The 18,766-nt window shown below is 36.2% G+C and overlaps 1 protein-coding gene across 4 annotated transcripts; it reads right to left on the minus strand.

Moving 5' to 3' along the window:
* Nucleotides 1-2,160: 2,160 nt before the first annotated feature.
* On the minus strand, nucleotides 2,161-16,474 carry LOC105041125 (protein POLLEN DEFECTIVE IN GUIDANCE 1). Of its 4 annotated transcripts, none has more exons than XR_012139920.1 (12): nucleotides 15,609-16,474; nucleotides 12,857-13,008; nucleotides 12,187-12,290; nucleotides 11,383-11,471; nucleotides 11,219-11,292; nucleotides 10,991-11,141; nucleotides 10,741-10,908; nucleotides 5,467-5,564; nucleotides 5,241-5,363; nucleotides 5,112-5,133; nucleotides 2,864-3,853; nucleotides 2,665-2,775 (listed from the first exon to the last, which is right to left on the minus strand). XR_012139920.1 is itself a non-coding variant. In XM_010917948.4 (11 exons), the coding sequence occupies exons 1-11, from the start codon at nucleotides 16,180-16,182 to the stop codon at nucleotides 2,575-2,577; spliced, it is 1,803 nt and encodes a 600-aa protein (XP_010916250.1). In that variant the 5' UTR covers nucleotides 16,183-16,470; the 3' UTR covers nucleotides 2,161-2,574. The 4 variants fall into 4 exon arrangements, 2 of the variants coding, with proteins under 2 accessions (XP_010916250.1, XP_029119228.1); XR_831345.4 differs by having other exon boundaries at nucleotides 2,707-2,775; nucleotides 2,864-2,932; XM_010917948.4 differs by lacking the exon at nucleotides 5,112-5,133 and having other exon boundaries at nucleotides 2,161-2,775; nucleotides 2,864-2,932; nucleotides 15,609-16,470.
* Between the last annotated feature and the right edge of the window lie 2,292 nt (nucleotides 16,475-18,766).

Here is an 18,766-nt window from a genome sequence, read left to right on the forward strand (position 1 = left end):
TGGTCATGTTTTATCGAAGAAAGACAAAGGCGTCTAAATAGGTGGAAGCTAGTCTCTGGATTAGCCAGTATCAGCAAACAGCAAAGGCATAGGGAGCCGTCCGTCCTCCAAGCTCCAACAGGGACGACGTCGTTCGGTAAAAAGAAGGGGAGTGGGAGAGAGTAGAGAAGGCTGAGCGGAATTCTCTTCTAGGTGCGCCAGAAGGGGGGTGTCCACTGTCCAAGCCGGTTTCCGGCTCTCATATGTAAATTGCCAAAAGGGAAGAGAGAGAAAGAACAAAGTTTATTGAAAAAAAAAAAAAATACAAGAAAGCTGGTTCTTTTATCTCGAACCCTTTTTCCCTCGCCAACGTATTGAGATCGTGTATGGGAAATCTTGATGAAGGAGATTCGATATTACATGCCATTGCATTTTTCTACGGGCATGATCACAACCGTCCCTGCAAAATTGCAAAAAGTTTTCAGCGATAAATTATGAGCATCGTCAAACGAGCATTTGGCCGTAGATTCCATGATGTACGGTCTTTAGTTCTTGAAGGGATCACGTATGATTAAGATATAAATTAGTTTCTAAGAGAGAGGGGCAACATGACTGTGATGTTAAGCAACAAGGTGATATTCTCTATCTACACTATTTATAGTAATATAGATAAAAAAATATATAATAAACGGAGTGCAGCTAAAAAGAAGGAAAGTGTGGGACCATATCCATTTGTCTTTCTCCAACGTAGATCACACATGTCAAGTTCTGATGTGAAGATTGACCACGTCAGGACATGAGATGAAAGGGTGCAAGTTTGTCTCGTTCAGGGCGAGCGAAACGTTTCAGCTGGTACATTGTCAGTGTTGGAGTTTTAATTTATAATAAATTCAAATTTTAAAAACAAAATCAATCTTATCTCTATTTGTTGGCAGCTTCAAACGTTTTTAAAAATTCTTTTCCTTTTTAATCCCACATCGAATATATGAAAGCAAATCTTCTCGCTCACCGGACTAGTATATATATATATATATATTTTGAAAATAACCAATTTATTATTTTCTAATGTGAAAATTGGTAATTCTATTGATGCTTTCAAAACAGGCATGACGAGATTTGTTGTTTGGAAGAAATGAAAATGAAAGTCAGGAACAGCAACTGTGAAAATGCCTAATCTCCGTATGTTATTTCATTAATTTGTAGAGAGATAATAACATGCATGAGGCAGTTTGTTACCAAGGGTTGTTCAATGGCATCTCTTGCGAAACCGAGAACTACATCTCCTTGAGCTTCGGCCCTTCGGCCGAGCTTCCTCCCCAACTCCCGCCTCACCTCGCTAGACCCCAAGCGCTCAATCACCGGCACGTACTCCCCGCGCCTGCTCCTCCACAGAAATGGTCGCTCACCAAGACAACCCCCGGGGCCTCAACAACCCCTATACGCCTCAAAGCTCAAACATAATAAAATGCAGCGCCGTGGTGGGCATTCAGTTGGCGAGCACATGCATGGAGTTGCCCACTATCGTGACATCGAACAACTCCCGCATGCGCGCTGCGAATGTCCTGGCATGCGTCGAGGCCCACGCGGACGGAGGTCGGGGGGAGGCTCGCGGCGGCAAGAACTGGGTCAATGGTGAAGCGAGGGGATTGGACGAGGGGGTGAACCCGCGGTGCTTCTCGCGACCGTCGAGGTCGAAGCAGTTCTTGCAGACGTCGAAGGACCTGATGACCGTTTTTGGGCTCCAAGGAATGCGAGGGATTTGCCGGAGTCAGCGGATCCAGTAAGGACCAGAGGGAAAGGGGGAGGGGACTAAAAACCCTCTTCTGGGATTTTAAAATTTTAGCAATTTTCTTGAGGTTAGAGAGCGTGTGTGCCGCGCGCGCGTGTTCCTACAGTTCGTTCTTGCAAGGATGGAAACAAAGACAATATTTACTTAACATAAGAGTCAACTCTAAAGACGCACCATACAACATTGGAGATTTGGTCGGAAGACCATTATGTTTATCCTTGATAGCTGCCCCTGCCATTTGAATCTGGGTTCGCCATGGCAAGGTCGGAACACAGCATTTGAAAAAGGAAAATGCTTTGGGAACGCGAAGCAGTACTCTTAGAGAATGGAGAATTGTAAATAAAACGGCGACTTTGGGGAACAGAAATATGCTGCAGTGGAGGGAACAAAAGGGAGTAAGAAACGAGACAGATGAAACTAGTATCGTGTGTTGAGTATTTAACCTGTCAAAAAATTCATCAAAGAATTATAGTACTTCATTCCGGCAAAGAGAGGTAAAAGGAATTCCAGATCTGCCAGATCTCAGGACTATTTCTGCTGCATCGTCAACTGGGGCTTGCAGTAATATAAAAGCAAAATTCAAGCAAGCCGCTATGTGTTTGATCTCCATGGATATAGGAACTGAAGCACGATGATGTATACCTTGGTTTGTATGCTTTATGCACAAAGGTAAGAAGCTGCTATGTCCCGTGAGCAACTCTATCTGCAAGCTGGTAATGTGGGACTGCTTGACTAGATCCTCATCATAACCTCCAGGCTAGAGAACTTCCTCTTGGATCAGACCACTAATCATATAAGTGAAGGTATCAGTCCACATGTTGTTTATTCTCAAGCCGCTGATTAATGTACCAAGTGGCAAGGTGGCGAAGGCTCAGTCCCACAAGCATCTTGCAAATGGCAAGCATGATGTAGGTCAGGCTTGACCAGAAGATGATCCAGTTTAACCTCCATGGGAATGGACCATAGGGAAGAACGGTTGCATATACCGGAGTTAGCACTCGGATGACCTGCAGCAAGAAAGGAAGGGTTTCTGATATATAACCACAGGAAAATAGAAGTCATTGATGGACCAAAATACTAGTTCTAATGACCTACCACACAAGCTGGTGCAAGAGGAATGAAAGTAAGGTCTTTCCGATGCTCATCAGGTTTCTCATTCAGAGTCTGAACAAGATCACAGAATGAAAACATACCATGAGCCATGGATTCTTCGTAGAGGCAGAAGATTTTACTAGTTCAAGGTTCTTTCAACAGGAAAACAATTAAAAAAAGCCTATGCCAGCTGAAGACCAAGAAAGATTATTCAACGCAAATGGAAAATGCATGACTTTGCTAATTTCAAACCAACTACCTCAAAAATTAATAAACGGTAGATGCCAAATCCATAACAGTCAGGTAAATTTGGGTTAGTGCTCATCTGATTCTTGCAGAAAAGTCAAAAATGCCAAAAGAGGCATACAGTGCTGGTCAGAATATTAATCTAACAGAAGGTTCCACTGATGTGAATTGGTGATGGCGAAAGAAAAAGACAATTTGATGCCATAACAAAGAACATTGAATAAGCATTGCAGTGTCAAGCCATGTCAAGGTTGCACTTGCCAGAACCATCTCAGTAGTTTCTACAGTTGCCACAAGCCTCCCATTTATTTAACCTCCACGCTTGCTTAAATTTACTCGTTCTCATCCTAGCTTCAATGTACCATGCATCAACTTTAACATTCTCATATCTGCAACTCTTGGCTTTTATGTTTGAAAGTTAAAACCCTCAAATTGCAGAACATTTAAAAGCATATAATGTAGCATGCCATTTTGCTCTTATAAGACTTCCCTTCAAGTCTTGTGGACATGCTAATCACATAACACACACGAAGCAATTGTTTGTCTCATTCACCCAAGTCTACTTCTAAAATATATCTTCAAATAATATACTTAAAATTAAGAAAAGGATCAGAAATAATATTCTTCTGCTATTAGTTTCAATTAGAACCTTGCACCTTTTTCGTTCACTTCTATTTCCATGTTCTAAAAGCTTTGCCCCATAAGCATTCACCATATTCTTGTCTTGTCAATGAACACCCAAAGTCTCTGATAGAAAACACGGAACTTCTCAATATCAGATCATGTTCACATACAATGATATAAAAATTGAAACCTAGATTAGTAAATATTGAACTTTTTGTTCCTTCTGATGAAGTTTCTTTATTTTTCTTTCTTTTTTAATAAGTACAGAGGATAGTGACCATGTCCTTTCCTCATTCACAAATTAGAAAGAAAAAAGGACTGCTCCATTCATTGGCATATTAACAGCCACTAGATTAGTTGGCTGTTAGTGACAATTGATAGGAACTTCTTGGAGTTTAAGCTTTTCAGATTATTGCAAGTCAGGCACAATATTCAGATGACCTAAAAGGCTGAGTATATATAAGCAGATTACATCTTATCCTTTCTGGAAGGAATATAACCCCCAATTACTTTCTAGCAAACACCCAGACTGGTTTCTTGAGATTGATGCCAGTTCTCTAAAACTTCTATATTTTTCTTTTCCAATGTGTAATCTCATATAATTAATTTTATGACCCAAAATGATAAATCAGAGTCCACCACATGGACTACCTCATGAACCTCCTCAATATTAAAAATTGCGTTTCATAAAAAAATGTAGCATTGCTCTTCTAAAAGGATTAGTTGCTCAGACTGAACCAAACACTATGAACATTTTTGTTCTCTGTAAATAGGTATCATATACATTGTTTTAGCCGACAAGGTTATGTGAACATTTTCACAGCTAACCATTTCACTTGAAATTGAGGATAGCTGAATTAGTTATCAAAATCCTGCATATATAATCTCCATGCAAAACAGAAAATAAGAATAGTGCTGGGAATTTTGTAATGAGCCCCGAGACACATTCTGATCCCTAATCCCAAATTATGCTGATTGCAACTCTGAAAAAACTACTCAGGACTTGCTTTCCTGCATCAATTTCTTGTCAAAGAGGGGAGATAGCACAGACAGCCTAGTAGGCTTTAGAAGTAACATGTCCTCTCAATGCACTAACCTCTGTTAAAAACTCATTAACTTCAACCAGAAATTAATATTAAAAAGCTAACAAAAACTGGTTTTGATTGCATAGAAACACATAGATTGCGACCTAAAACTGCTAAGAAAATAATTCCAAAATTGACCAGAAATATATCACAACTTCCCCTAGATTTATCAAGATGATATCGCCAAAAGTTTTCACAGGACTCAATATGCATGTCTACATTATGTTATCTGTACATAGCTACATACACATTCAGAAAGGTTAACTCTTGAGGCATTATAACTCCATCATACATACCACATCTGATTTAGCTTCCAAGCTGGATATGTTAAGAAAGCCACATTCACAGCCAAAAAAGGTAGGAGTGATTAGTTTTAGGATGGATAGATGCAAATAAATTTAGTAGCAATGAAATTGTAGATTTACCTGTTTACAAAGGTCTTCTAGAAAATCTGAGTATGCATGAGGTTTTATTTCATTAAATTTTGCAAGAAATGAATGCTTGATCGTATCAATAAATGTTTCACACAAATAAACCTGGAGGGCATCCTGGGGGATTAAAAAAAAAAGTTGATATTAGTTCAATAAGACAAAATTAAAGCATTCACTCTAGTGATAATGGAACCATTCTTATACTAAAAAGCAAACTTACAGTAGCAAAACTCTCAAACCAGGGACCCTCTGCCTCCAAGATATTCTGAGACAGGACAAATAACACATAAGTTGTGATGTGGAACCGCTCAATGATATCTGGATTTGAAATCAGCAGTGAAAAAGGTAAGGTCCAAGATTTTGAAATCAGATAACTATTTCTGTTGCCATATATATATATATATATATATATATATATATATATATATATATATATATATATATATATATATATATATATATATATATATATATATATATATATATATATATATATATATATATATATATATATATATATATGAAAAAGGTAAGGTCCAAGATTTTGAAATCAGATAACTATTTCTGTTGCCATATATATATATATATATATATATATATATATATATATATATATATATATATATATGTACATATGTATGTACATATGTATATATATACGTATATATGTATGTAGATATGTAGATAGATATGTATATATGTATGTAGATATGTAGATATATATATATATGTGTCTATATATGTATATATATGGAGATATATATATGTGTGTGTGTGTGTGTGTGTGTAAGCATGCATGTATCCATATATTATGTGCGTGTGTATGTGTGTGTAGAGAGAGGAGTGACTACTTTCCTTCCAAAAGGATGAAGGCCTCAATCCTGCTGAAGCAATAATAGACATTTTAATTTGAAAATTGATACTGTTATTCTGTTAATCATTATTTATATCATCGAAAGTATCTACAAACTGACAAAGCATGTGTTTGTCATCCTACCTATGCATCAAGTGGCCACAAAAATGGACAACGGTTATAATGATAGTGCATTAAACTATATGACAAGGAATAAATGGATAATCCATAGCATTGATCATAATATACACATCATATAACATGTAAACCAGAATCCAATAGATTTAGACGCTTCCATAGTGTAAACCATGAAAAAAATTCATATCAAGCCATTAAAACAGTTTATTTTTGGACCATTTCATGCATACACAAATGACATCCAAAATACAATGAGTTTTAGCTCGTGCATAATTTTTATGATGTAAATCATGATCAATGGTGTGGATCATCCATAAAAAATCTCCATCACTGATTTTGTGCCAACAGGATTGAAGCCTCAACCTTCAAGGAGGAGAATAGACAATATACACACACATATTACATATTATATATGGTAGAGAGAGAGAGAGAGAGAGAGAGAGAGAGTTGGACTACGTATTAAATGGTAAGTCTTTTGCTAGAAGATTTGGTGACTCAAAACCAATGTAGCACACAAACTGAAGACATGCAAACATAAATGTGTATGTATCAAGAATGCAAGTGCCAATCTGACCCAACAGTATGATACCAAGATGAGTTAGCGCTGACATTTGGCATGCATGTGTGGCACAACCCTGCATATGTCTTAGTACCACTGGTACCAAATCCAAAGTTTTTTTTTGTTTTGTTTTTTTTTTTTAATGCCATGATTTGTGACACAGCTGCCATGCCAATGACACCAACACTTCATTCGTTAATATTTATGTGCATAACAAATATATATACATGTAAGCTACCAATATACACGTGTAGATACAAGTGCCTACATGCATATGCATATCTAGAGATAAATAAATACATATACATACATATTTTTGTACACGAGTAAACGAAAGGGTGATAACAGAAGGAATCAAGCGACTAATACTTACAATTGTAAGTTGTCTTGCAAATGTGAAGTATTTCTGCATGTGCATGCAAAACTTGGATGGATGCACCTACATCTAGACCTTCAAACGTAGCTAAACTAGTCATGTTTATTTGTTAAAGGTTGAATTCAGATTCTTATGCGATGCCCCAAGAATATAGCATAAGGTCCAAATATACAAGAATATTAAATGAATATTAGAGCTTTTTTTCCACGGTTCTTGATTTGTTGTGTGCCATTCAGCGGTGCTTATCTTGTGATTGGGATTTAGTAAAAGAGATAGACTGGAATCTTGTGAATGAAACCACAGATAATGGAAAATGACCTTTAGGTCCTTATTATTGTTCAAGCGAGTTCCATGAAAACTCATGTAAATAATAAATATGGATCAGGATACCACTATTAGGTGCATATCAGTTATGAGTTATGACCAACACTTGTACCATATCAATGTTGATACTTGATAGTATACTAGCTACAATGCCATGGCTTGGGGTCGGAAATCCCAGCTAAATTGTACATATTAAAAGACAACTAAGTGCAAGAGAAAACTAAGAAAAATTTTAAACAATAGGAAAACTTGGAGCAGGAAAGTTTTTAAAACATAATTTATGTGTTTTCTTAGCTATTTTAGGTTCAAAAGTAAAAACACTAAAATCATGTGCAATTGTTCGTACCATCTAAAGCCAATAAGGGCATATTCACAATAATAGACAATATAGTGATAATGACCCATTACAGTTTGAGGATGCTCTATGAACTATTATCAAGCTAGCAAAACAATGAAGTGGTTATATATCACTTCAAATACCAAAATTGCATGGATTTGGCCAAAACAGATACATACTGATATATACTATACTAGCAACTATGGTATGTGGCTCCTTGATCTTAAGGTTCAATCTTGACCAACAGAACAAGAGACACATAACTAAAAAGAATCAAAATGAGATGTTAAAAAAATATGGCATACACACACATCACCTAGTTGACTCCATGAGAATGTTATTTGATGCCATGCATAAAAAGTATACAAATGCTGAAGTGGCAACAAAAAGAATGCCACATAAAAAGGTTAGGTGAGGTTATTTGCTGCCATGCATAAATGAGTAACTGGCCATCAATTCACGGTTCATTGATATACATCAGTCTTCTGGGTCAAAAGTCCAATCAATCACTATTTAGGGGCATTTGACCCTTAGCTTTCAACTTGATGCTAACCCTATGAATTGAAACTGAACTACCAGAAAAAGCAACATTTGCCAAGAAAGGGACCCACCATAAGTCTTGAAAGGCTAGGGGATAGCATATGTACCATATTGGTTATATAGTTTGATAGTAGGCAATAATTGTAGAAGCAACCACATAAACTTTTTTTAACTTTGAATGAAATTCAATGATAGGGAACGAAAAGTAAATTTCAACATAAAAGTAGCATCCACCTCTTAGACAAGGATTCAGATACAAGTGCCTATACTTGTGCTGAACACAAGCTGACATGGTGCATGCCATCCTAACTGGCAAATGTGACTTTACATGCCGAAGCATAAATAAATAAATAGATAAACAAATATACAAATAAATAAATAACAAGCCCTTTAACTAAAAATATTAAAAAGAAGAACTTAATAGATGTTGTGCAGACATCTGGGTGCCGGTACTAGCCTAATACAGTATGTGCCAACTGGCACAAATTGGAATAGCCAGCACTTGAAATCCTGCTTTAGTACATTAATTGACAACCCCTTTGCCAGCTGTTTGGGTTAAACTCTACAGATCAACATGTGAATTTAAGTTTGAGATGCTTGGCTTGACAATTGACTCTCAACCTACCATTAGCCCTCTATATCAAGTTGGAGTCCCCCAGCCAAGTCAATATTATGCAAGATAGGGGCTTAGAGTGAAACCTAGAAAATAAATTGGCAAATAGGGAAACCTATCAATATTAAGCTCATGGAATCAGTTTACAATCTAGACCAAGAAGGAACTGGGGGAGCTAGTGCTCATGCGAGAGCGAGCAAAGGAGGGGACAATTTAAACCACATTTTTCTCTTAGGGCAAAAATAAGATGCCAAAGGGGCAAACTGATATAGAATCTTAACTCAATAAAGAAATACTTAATGACATGTTAGAATGGAATTCCTCCAATATATACATCAAAGCACATGCAAAGTTACAAGGAACAAATATTCTCACAGCTAACTATTCATTTGTTGTTGATTACGAAAGCAATTTAAACAATCTGAAATTTAAGTTGACCTCTTAAATTCATACATCCTTTCTGCATTATATTTTCACTTCCATATGAGATAACATAATAATGAAAAATCATTTAAAACACACATAAATCCAAGCAAAGTAATAACTCTTATGGGCAAGCGTTTAAAAGGACAGGAAAAAAGGGAATATGATCACTAATAAAAGGTAACACAAAGGCACTCTTTGATGCTTAACTCGCACGTGGTAAACAGCCTGAACACCAAATGCAAAATAATGACCTCTGAAACCGCAAATTTTGGACTGTTACATGCCTGGTACTATCTCCCCTTGTTCCCTCCCTCCTCTACTTGTTGTCTTATTATTTGTTTATTGGTGTCCCGCCATTCTGAGTGTTGGGATGGAACACCATCTCAAGTGTTGAGATGGGACAAGTTGCAAAATGGATCAGAATGAGATAAGACATCTACATCCCGAGTTTTGGGACACGAGGTGTTTTATTGCACCAGAAAACTGGGATGGCCCCATGCTGTAGTATCTAAAACCTTGCTCTATATAGTTTACTCATGATTGTTCTTGTATCATTAGCAGGATCTATGGACCACCTTTACGATCTAAGGGAATGATTGGTTGACTCAAACATCTCAGATATAAAGGTCTTTTTAAAACCAATCAAGATCTGAATAGTGGGATTTTAAGGGAGAATCAAACGCAGATATCATGAAATGACCTATCAGCAAGAGAGAGTGATACAAAAGACATAGATTAGCACACCTAGGATAAAGCATGCCTGGATCTTATAATCAAAAGACATGAGGTGCTTAGGCAGCTACCAATGGAAATCTTGCATGAAAAAAGACCAATAATTGTATTGACAGTAAGGCAATGGAAGATAGAGTGCATGAAGGTATATGATTCTCTGCCAGTTGTGAACACTCCTTTAATGCAAGAACTTGTATTCCCCTGAAGCAACATTATTAAGTTACAAGCAATCAAAATGTGAATTGCAAATGGTTTTTTTTGGTAAATTATTGATGAGTTCACTGCAAGACACAAAGTTGTCATGCACATGACCGGTTAACCTAATCAAGTGACAAACATTATGATAACTAAATAAACAATGTGTACATACATTTACACATGATCTCACCAGCTTCGTGTCTGTGACAATGGTTAACTTTACCACATTGTCTGCAACAATGGTTACCTTTACCAATGATTGACATAAGGTTAACCTACAACGAATGTTTTAGAACAATAAATTCACAATGGGCAAACAATAACATGCCAGCCCCACTTTTCCTTTTACTGGTTCAATGTGAATTTAGAAGAAAAGAAAAAGAAAGAAACTAACTCACCATAGTATACCAAACTGCGAAGGTTTTCTTTGCTAACACGTTTGAATACATTGCTTTTAACCTCAGAAAAATTATTTGACACCAGTAAAGCCAGCAAAGCATTGTTGTGGGCAATAATGCAAGTTGATAAAGTGATAGCCTGAGCCAATAAGATGAAAGAATGGACAAGTATACCTAGTTAAGGAAATCCAATTCAGAAATGAATCCATGTAAATGAAAATTAAAAATAGCCATTTGTCATAAAGGATATCAAATGCAATGATAGCTATTGTTTCATCCAAGATAAATCTCATTAGTTGAAATATCATATTGTCTGGTGAACAATTTGAAAGCCCTTCTGCAGAGTTAAACAGAACTTGCAAAACATCTTCGCCAAAAGATTGACAGAGTTTGTCAAATATCTGTCATGAATTTGAAAAATTCGTATCAGTATCCGTATGGTGCATATTAGCAAAATTATATATTCTATTTTTCTCACCTCTAAGACATTGTATACCACATAAAGTTTGACTATTCCTTGTCCACGTATGATATGATATATTAAACTGATATCTGATGCACGAGAAGACAATCGCAGAGGGATTATGTACATGTAGAAAGAATATTGGAAGAAACATGAATAGGACAGACATTTTACCCGACCTGTCATTTGTAGTGTAATGACTCCTATAGCCAACACAATGAAACAACCAAAATCTGCTAACTCAGCAGCATTGGGCCTTTGAAACTTCCTGCCACGAATAGGTTAGGTTAATAAGCAGCTTTTATGAGTTGGAGAAAATCATGACCATCAACAGAATAGTGATCCAAAGTAGAAAAATGAGTGAAACAAAAGAATCACATAAAGCAATACACACCTACTTGTCACTGCCCTTAATGTTTCACTATGCTTCACTAAAAACCAACCTATCTAGAAGGTAATTAGATGAACTGCTATAAGTGCATGACATGCATGGAGAAGTTGAAAGAAAACAACTTGCGGAGCAGGTTGTAATTCAATTTCCAGCAGTCTATAGGTAGTAGGCATCCTGCTGAGACAAGGAATTCACATTTCTAAATATGCCATGGACTTACGACAGATGAGTGCAAGGAAATTAAAAAGGAAGAACCTTCAAAAACAGGTATTACTAATAATGATATTTAAAACAATAAATTCTACTTAGGACATGTCGTTGTTTGATTCTTTACTGACGTCAACTACAAATGGTATCTTATGTGTAACATAAGAGAATATATGCTTCTCATGATCCCTAATGATTATATGATGCCATTCATACATCATAAAAACATAAATGTAGAAACCTAGATCATAAAGGCTCCAATATAAAAGTAGCAATGAAAAAATACAAAAAAAAAAAAATAATAAAATAAAAACGTACACTGATCGCCTACAAGCACAATTTTTTATTCCAGAGAGCCAATTAACAAGAAAAGATTGCAACCCACCTGGTGTGCAGCACCCTCCAAACAGTCATAAGAATTCGTGCTGGCATAATAGTTAGCAATGACAGAAATGAATCCAAACAGACAAAGAAGCCTGCAACAATAAGCTGCAAAATAGTAATTAATGTCAGAGATGTATCCCCTAACAAAGGATTATACTATTCCAAGGTAATTCATTAAAATAAAAAGTAAAAGACTTTAGCTGACTCCTCCAATTTTTTAAATGGTCTTGACAAGATCTAGGGTTTGAAATATTGCAGCATGCCCCCACAATTACATAATTCATGAACCAGTGTGGTACAACATGCAGTATGTCTACCCATATCTATTCAAGGTTCGCTGTACAGGAAGATACCCCCATGTTGATATGGGTCAATGCAGCATGACACAGGGTAAGGTTGAGATTTCTAACCTTAAAAACATTATGATAATACCTCATGAGTATGTAGCTATGCTACATTGTGCAGAATATTAAATTAGCCCCAGCAATTTAGTTGTGCAAGTACAACACCACAAAAAGTATCATATGATATGTCTACTACATCAATTAAATTGTGCAGACTTTCAAGTAAAACATAATGATAAAGAATAAACCCTAGACATAATTTTCAACATTGGGTCTATGTCATTCATAACTAATTCAACTATACATATATCAGAAGCACAGCTGTACCCGTTCACATCTCCATGGGACATGGAACATAGTATTATAGACCCCCTGTCGTTTCTTCTCGTTCCCAGCAGATATTGTGCTTCTAAGTGAATTACCACCATAAATCTCTCCAATAAAGTATTTTATGGGCGAACTGTCTGAAGATAAGACTTCTGCAAACAATACATAAATGCAAATGGATGTATCACTATGAGTATCTTGTGAATCAAAAGTAAATAAATGGAATTCTTCCTGTGTGCAACAAAGTCAATTAAATTTTAGTATACAAGTGGCATTAGAAGAGTACAAAAGTGAAAGAAAATATACATATTGTTAGCTCAATAATCATATATTCAACGAATACATTTACCGTATAGAAAATTTTGATATCCAATTTCTGACTAGAATTAGAATCACAATAATATGAAGATTTGCCGCCATGCTTTGCCATATCTAGATACATAACATATTGTTTCCTAAATGAGTAAATAAAGTTACCACTCACATGACAAAGGCAGCATTTAAAGTAAGAATAATGATGAAGTGGGTGGGTTTATCTCCCATCACCTCAAAAATGAAAAATAAAAATAAAAAGCATAACCAATAAAAACAATATTTATTTTAGAAAACAACAGTCCCATGATTGTGGAGAATGAAACAAGTCACTTTTGAGATTAATAAAGTCATTTTACTTTTTGTCAGGATCATTTGAAATTCTACATAGCCCTCCCAATACCCAGACCCCTTAACCAATGCCATTCTTGAACTTATGCATCCAGATACTAGAAGACGGACACAGAATCTAGAACTTCATTCTTCAAATAGGCATTTATTAATTGAATACATCAGAAGAGACAAAGGTAACAAAAGGTATCAGAGAATCTTAACAGCTCTCACACATTATAAGCCCTGCTCCCCTTATTCTCTAGAACGTAATCAATTGCCAACATTACAAGGATGACAGCCATGTAGTGGTGAAAATGGATTGGAGATATCCTTATGGATCTATTTATGTCTCCGAATCTATCTGGATATCTTTATTAGTTATAGCATCGAACCAATAACTATATCCATATTTCTATCAAAAAAAAAAAAGCAGTTACAAATAGGATAACAGCATTGTTAAAAGGCTGCCACTGCATGTCCACATAAAGACTTAATCTGGCACGTTCGCCTAACTTGCTTAAATTGTACTTTTTAAGGGTTTCTTTTCCCCTTCTTTCCTCTCTTTGAACCTCATATGCAGCATAAAGAGGGAACTGAAGACTCTTACAAACCTAGCAGTAGCTAGTGGGCTAATCAACATCTACGAACAAGTCTACCAGTAGTGGGAAGTGGCAAAGATGACTGCAGTGGCCAACACTAGTGCCAGGTTTTGTGTATACATTTTTCTTTCTCACTTTCTTTCTTCCTCTTCTTCTTCAAACCAATCATCATCTTCTTTTTCTCCTCTTTTCCTTCTACTCCTAAATTTTCTTCATCTACCCCTTCCTCTCCTTTTTTTTAATTTCTTTCTGTTTAGTTCTATTTGCTAGCCTCTACTTGACTTGCCTCCTCCTCCTCTTCTCCTTAAAAAGTCTTCATTGTGGATCTACAACTTGTTGGCTGCTGCTTCCATGCCCTCCTCCTCCTCCTACCACTTCCTGTTAGGTGTTGGACCAATGAGCTACCTAGTTGTGAGCCTGCAACCTGTCTGCTGCAGTAGCAGTAAAAACATTGTTGTTCTCCTTCTTCCTGTGGATTTTGATTTTTGAATTTTTCAAGCAAGAAAAGTAGGTTTTAAAACATCATATATGGTGAAAACGAGTGCATATATAATATATGCACATGCTTATTCATGAATGTGATTGAAGGCATGCATACTAAAAGCTTGAGATGTATTCCTCCATGAGCTACCTTCACACTGCCTAGGCCATACCAAGGGTCTGCCACCTAGCCTCTCTTAGGCAATCTGACAATCTTAACGGATACAGAGATATTGGATCCGTATGCAGATATTGGATTTCACTACTTTCTTACTCTAAATTAGCTGTAGTAAACTATGAAGGCAAATAAGACAAGACATCAATATATCTTTAATTTAATTTTCTTTCCATATGGTGATATCTTTGATTTGGTTGATTGCAGCCTTAATAGTCAGTGTAACGTAGCAAAATTATTAGGATCTAACGAAAAGTCAAGTGATTAATTAGATGCAATTATATCACTTTTTTTTTAGTACAAATCATTTATCTATTTTAGAGAAATAATAAAAGAATGTATTGGGGGGCTTATACACTTATTTCAGTTAATAAAATATAAAGTCGAATAATATCCCTACCCATAAGTTTCCTACATACTTCTGCACTTATATTTGTATTGTCAATTTCCAATCTTGTACCCGTATTCATATATACCAAATAGAAACAGACAGAAGCATGTATACATTGCTATCCAATCCATGTCCAATCCATTTTCAGCCCTACAGCCATACAACCCATAAGTGCATCACAACCCCTCAAATGGCAAATCCAATATATCTAAGCATGTACCATAACCATGCTAGCCGACATACAGAACTGAAAATCCTAAGAATTCCCCAGTTCCGAACTGCTACCAGATGGCACTGCCCTTTTGCACTCAATTATTATATGCAATCAAAAAACATAATTTAAGAGCTATTGCACATTAAACACAAAATTTTGTCATGTTGAGTGATCGGCTAAAACTAATTGATATTGGAAGAAATTTTTTAATTAAAGTAAACAAACAATTTACCAGGCTAAGCACTTACCTCCTGACATTCTTGGATCTTCCTCCATTACCCGATTCCAATCCAAGGACCCATCTTTCGCCAGCTTACTGATGTTACCTTTAGATTCTGGCCTCCATTGTCCTTGAGAACTCTCCCTGGTGCTGGTCTCCTCGTCCCCCGGCTCATCCCCAACACTCCCGTTCACGTTCCTCTGCCTCAGTTCCACATAAGAAACACAGCTCACTTCGGAGCTTTCCGGCTCCGGCGCCGGCTCCACCACCGTGTTCTCACACACGGACTCCACCACCGATCGGTTCTCCGAGATGCCGAATCCCATCCCATCCTCACAGTGACCATTCTCGGCCAAGGATGGCGTCTGATGATCCAATCCTGCCAAAAGGCCTGTATCCCCGGCAACCGCCGCTCTCTCCGCCAACTTCCTTTTCTTTGATGCCTTGGATTTCCGCTTCCGGCGGGTCGAGCGGCCGTCCTCGCCGCCGTTCGACAGGAAGGGATCGGAGGCCGGCCGGAGGGAGAGGCTGCCGTCGTCGCCGGAGCTGTCGCTGGCGAGAAGGTCGAAGGACACCTTCCGCCCGCCGGATCTGATGGACATGGGCGGAGGAATCCGGTGGAGTTCGATCAAGAGGAGAAGGGGAGGGGACCAAGGAGAAACCCTAGAAGTTTCCAGATGAGGATCGTGGCACTGGCGATTCCATAGTGGGGAGCGACTTTAGGGGGAGTACCTGAGAAGCGAGAAGTAACGGCCAACGCCGGGGGCGCTTTGTATGAAATTTTATGGGAATAATTATTCCATACGTCCTTTTGCCGACATTGATTATCTACAGGCCCAAGTTACATCTTGTAGACCGCAAAGAATCTGAGGAAATATGAAAAGAAAATTAGAAATAGCAAATAATTATTTGATCAAAAATATTTTTGAGGCCTCAAGTTTGGAAGCGGGAAGAAGTTTTCCGGCCACTTATGATGAGCACGTTGGTATTTTATACCAAAGTCTACCCATAAATTATGCTCATCTCGTGAATCACACTAATCCATTCGTTATACTTGGCGCATCAGTTCATCAAATGGGAGAGTGACCCACTAGTAATTTATATTATTGAGTTAACGGTAAGAAATACAAGATTATACCAACGGAGAATGAAGGATAAATTTTTAATTTTAGTTTCAATTTACAAGCAGCTTTCTAATTGTGTTTCAATTAAAAATAAATTTTTATTTTAAATATAAATTAAAAATAACTAATTATTTATGACTAAAATTATCTTTATACCTATATACAATAAGATAGTATTCTTTTACAATAAGCTAGTACTGTTGTATGATAAGATAAGTACTTTTTATAGTAAGACAGTATTATTTTATAATATCTTTATATTACAATAAAACATCACTGTTCTATAACAAGACAGTATTGTTTTATAATAAAGTAGTATTATTTTATAATAAGATAATACTATTTTATAATATTTTTAATTTATAATAAAATAATATTATTTTATAATAAGACAGTACTATTTTATAAGATCCTTACATTATAATAAGACAGTATTTCTTTATAATAAGATAATATTACATTACAATAAGACAGTACTGTTTTATAATATGACAGTATTATTGTAGCTGTTGCTTTATAATTGTAAGAATAATTCGATCATTTTATATAATTTAAAAAATTATTTTTAATTTATATTTTAAATAAAAAATTATTTTTAATTGAAACTCAATTGAAAAGTTGTTTTTAATTGAAACTCAAATAGAAATTTCCATTAGTTTATCTTTATATCAAAAGTAGAATATTGACCGCCCAAGGGACAAAGAGACAAAGGGAGCAAATAAGCAATTTGTGTCAGTAAAGATTCTACAGTGACCAAAAAAAATTATATCCAACAATTTGATGGATTCCTCTTTTTTCTGCATATACGCTGTCTTAAATATTAGGAGAAGTTTTTGCAACCATACACCCTTCCCTATTTTTTATTAGAAATATTTGACTATTCAGAGAGGAGAAGAGACTAATCACCGGCTCTCTAACTCTTTCCCCTTGCTCACTTTTTGTCCCTTTTTTATCTGAGTATCTAGCTAATGCTCTCAAATATATCATTTGATTATATATGTCCAAATATAGTTTATATATAATTATCATTTATTATAGTGGAAGTCTAATTACACCTGCATTCAGCGGTGGTACTGGTCGTGAATAGGCCCAAAGCCCACTGCACGAGGCCACCTTTAGGCCGGATCTAAGACTAGGCACCATATGGATCGAGTTTGGACCTAAAATTAAGTTTCAAGTTGAACTTGAGACAATGCTTGGCTCAAAGATCGAATCCAAAACCTTGTCAGATCATGATCCAGGTCAATTGTTAGAATCTTCAACTAGGAATAATATCGAGTATTCGGATTAGTTAGATCAAAATTTTGTATGAATCAAGCCATTCGAGCTAGGCCAAACCTTTCTGTCCAAAGAAACTTATTTAAGTTAGAGTCAATTGGTCTTCAGGTTGGACTTAAACTTAGGTCAGGATTCAGAAAGAAATTTATGGCTTAAATCTAGTTTAAAGTCTGAAAAATTTTACAATTTAGACTCTGACATGCATGTGGTGGCAAGATTCTAGCCCCTTCTATATGAAAAAGAGATTACTAATTATGATAGCTAGTAAATGGGAAGTAATTTTCAACTCTTTTAAAGAAGATCGTCTCCTTTAGAGATCATGGATTGTTGTGATCAATAGAAAAGGGATATACAGATTGAAGGACTTTACTAGATTGCCTATCTTATGAAAAAAAAAAATTTAATTTATTTGAATAGAATACCTTCTTGTTTTATTTTTTATTTTTTTTGTTGTTTATTTATGAAGCAAAAGCAAAGTTACAAATCATACATGATGAGTATAAATACATCCAATATGATTAAAATACAATCAAATAAGCAGAAAATTGATAAGCCATCCACGATACGATCCAACGAGTAAGTCTAGTTTCAATTTTTCATCTCTGAATAGATGAGACACCTGTGAGTGAGGCAATCGCCCATGCTTGTAACAAATATGGAGGAGATATTTGGGTAGGAATGGAAAACTTGTTGACGGTTTGAGAGTCATCCTCAAATCATATATATAAAGCTAGACGAAAGCATACGTTAGTCTTTTCTAGATGCCAGAAAATGATTCTTGTTT

Source organism: Elaeis guineensis, chromosome 3 (assembly GCF_000442705.2).
Source record: "Elaeis guineensis isolate ETL-2024a chromosome 3, EG11, whole genome shotgun sequence".
In the NCBI taxonomy this organism is placed as follows: Eukaryota; Viridiplantae; Streptophyta; class Magnoliopsida; order Arecales; family Arecaceae; genus Elaeis; species Elaeis guineensis.

Coding starts and splice junctions, on each gene's coding strand:
- LOC105041125 (XM_010917948.4), bottom strand. CDS start 16,182: ATGTCCATCAGATCCGGCGGGCGGAAGGTGTCCTTCGACCTTCTCGCC. Junction 13,009..15,608: donor AGATCCAAGAATGTCAGGAG/GTAAGTGCTTAG, acceptor TATTGTTTGCAG/AAGTCTTATCTTCAGACAGT. Junction 10,909..10,990: donor AATAGCTATCATTGCATTTG/ATATCCTTTATG, acceptor AACTAGGTATAC/TTGTCCATTCTTTCATCTTA.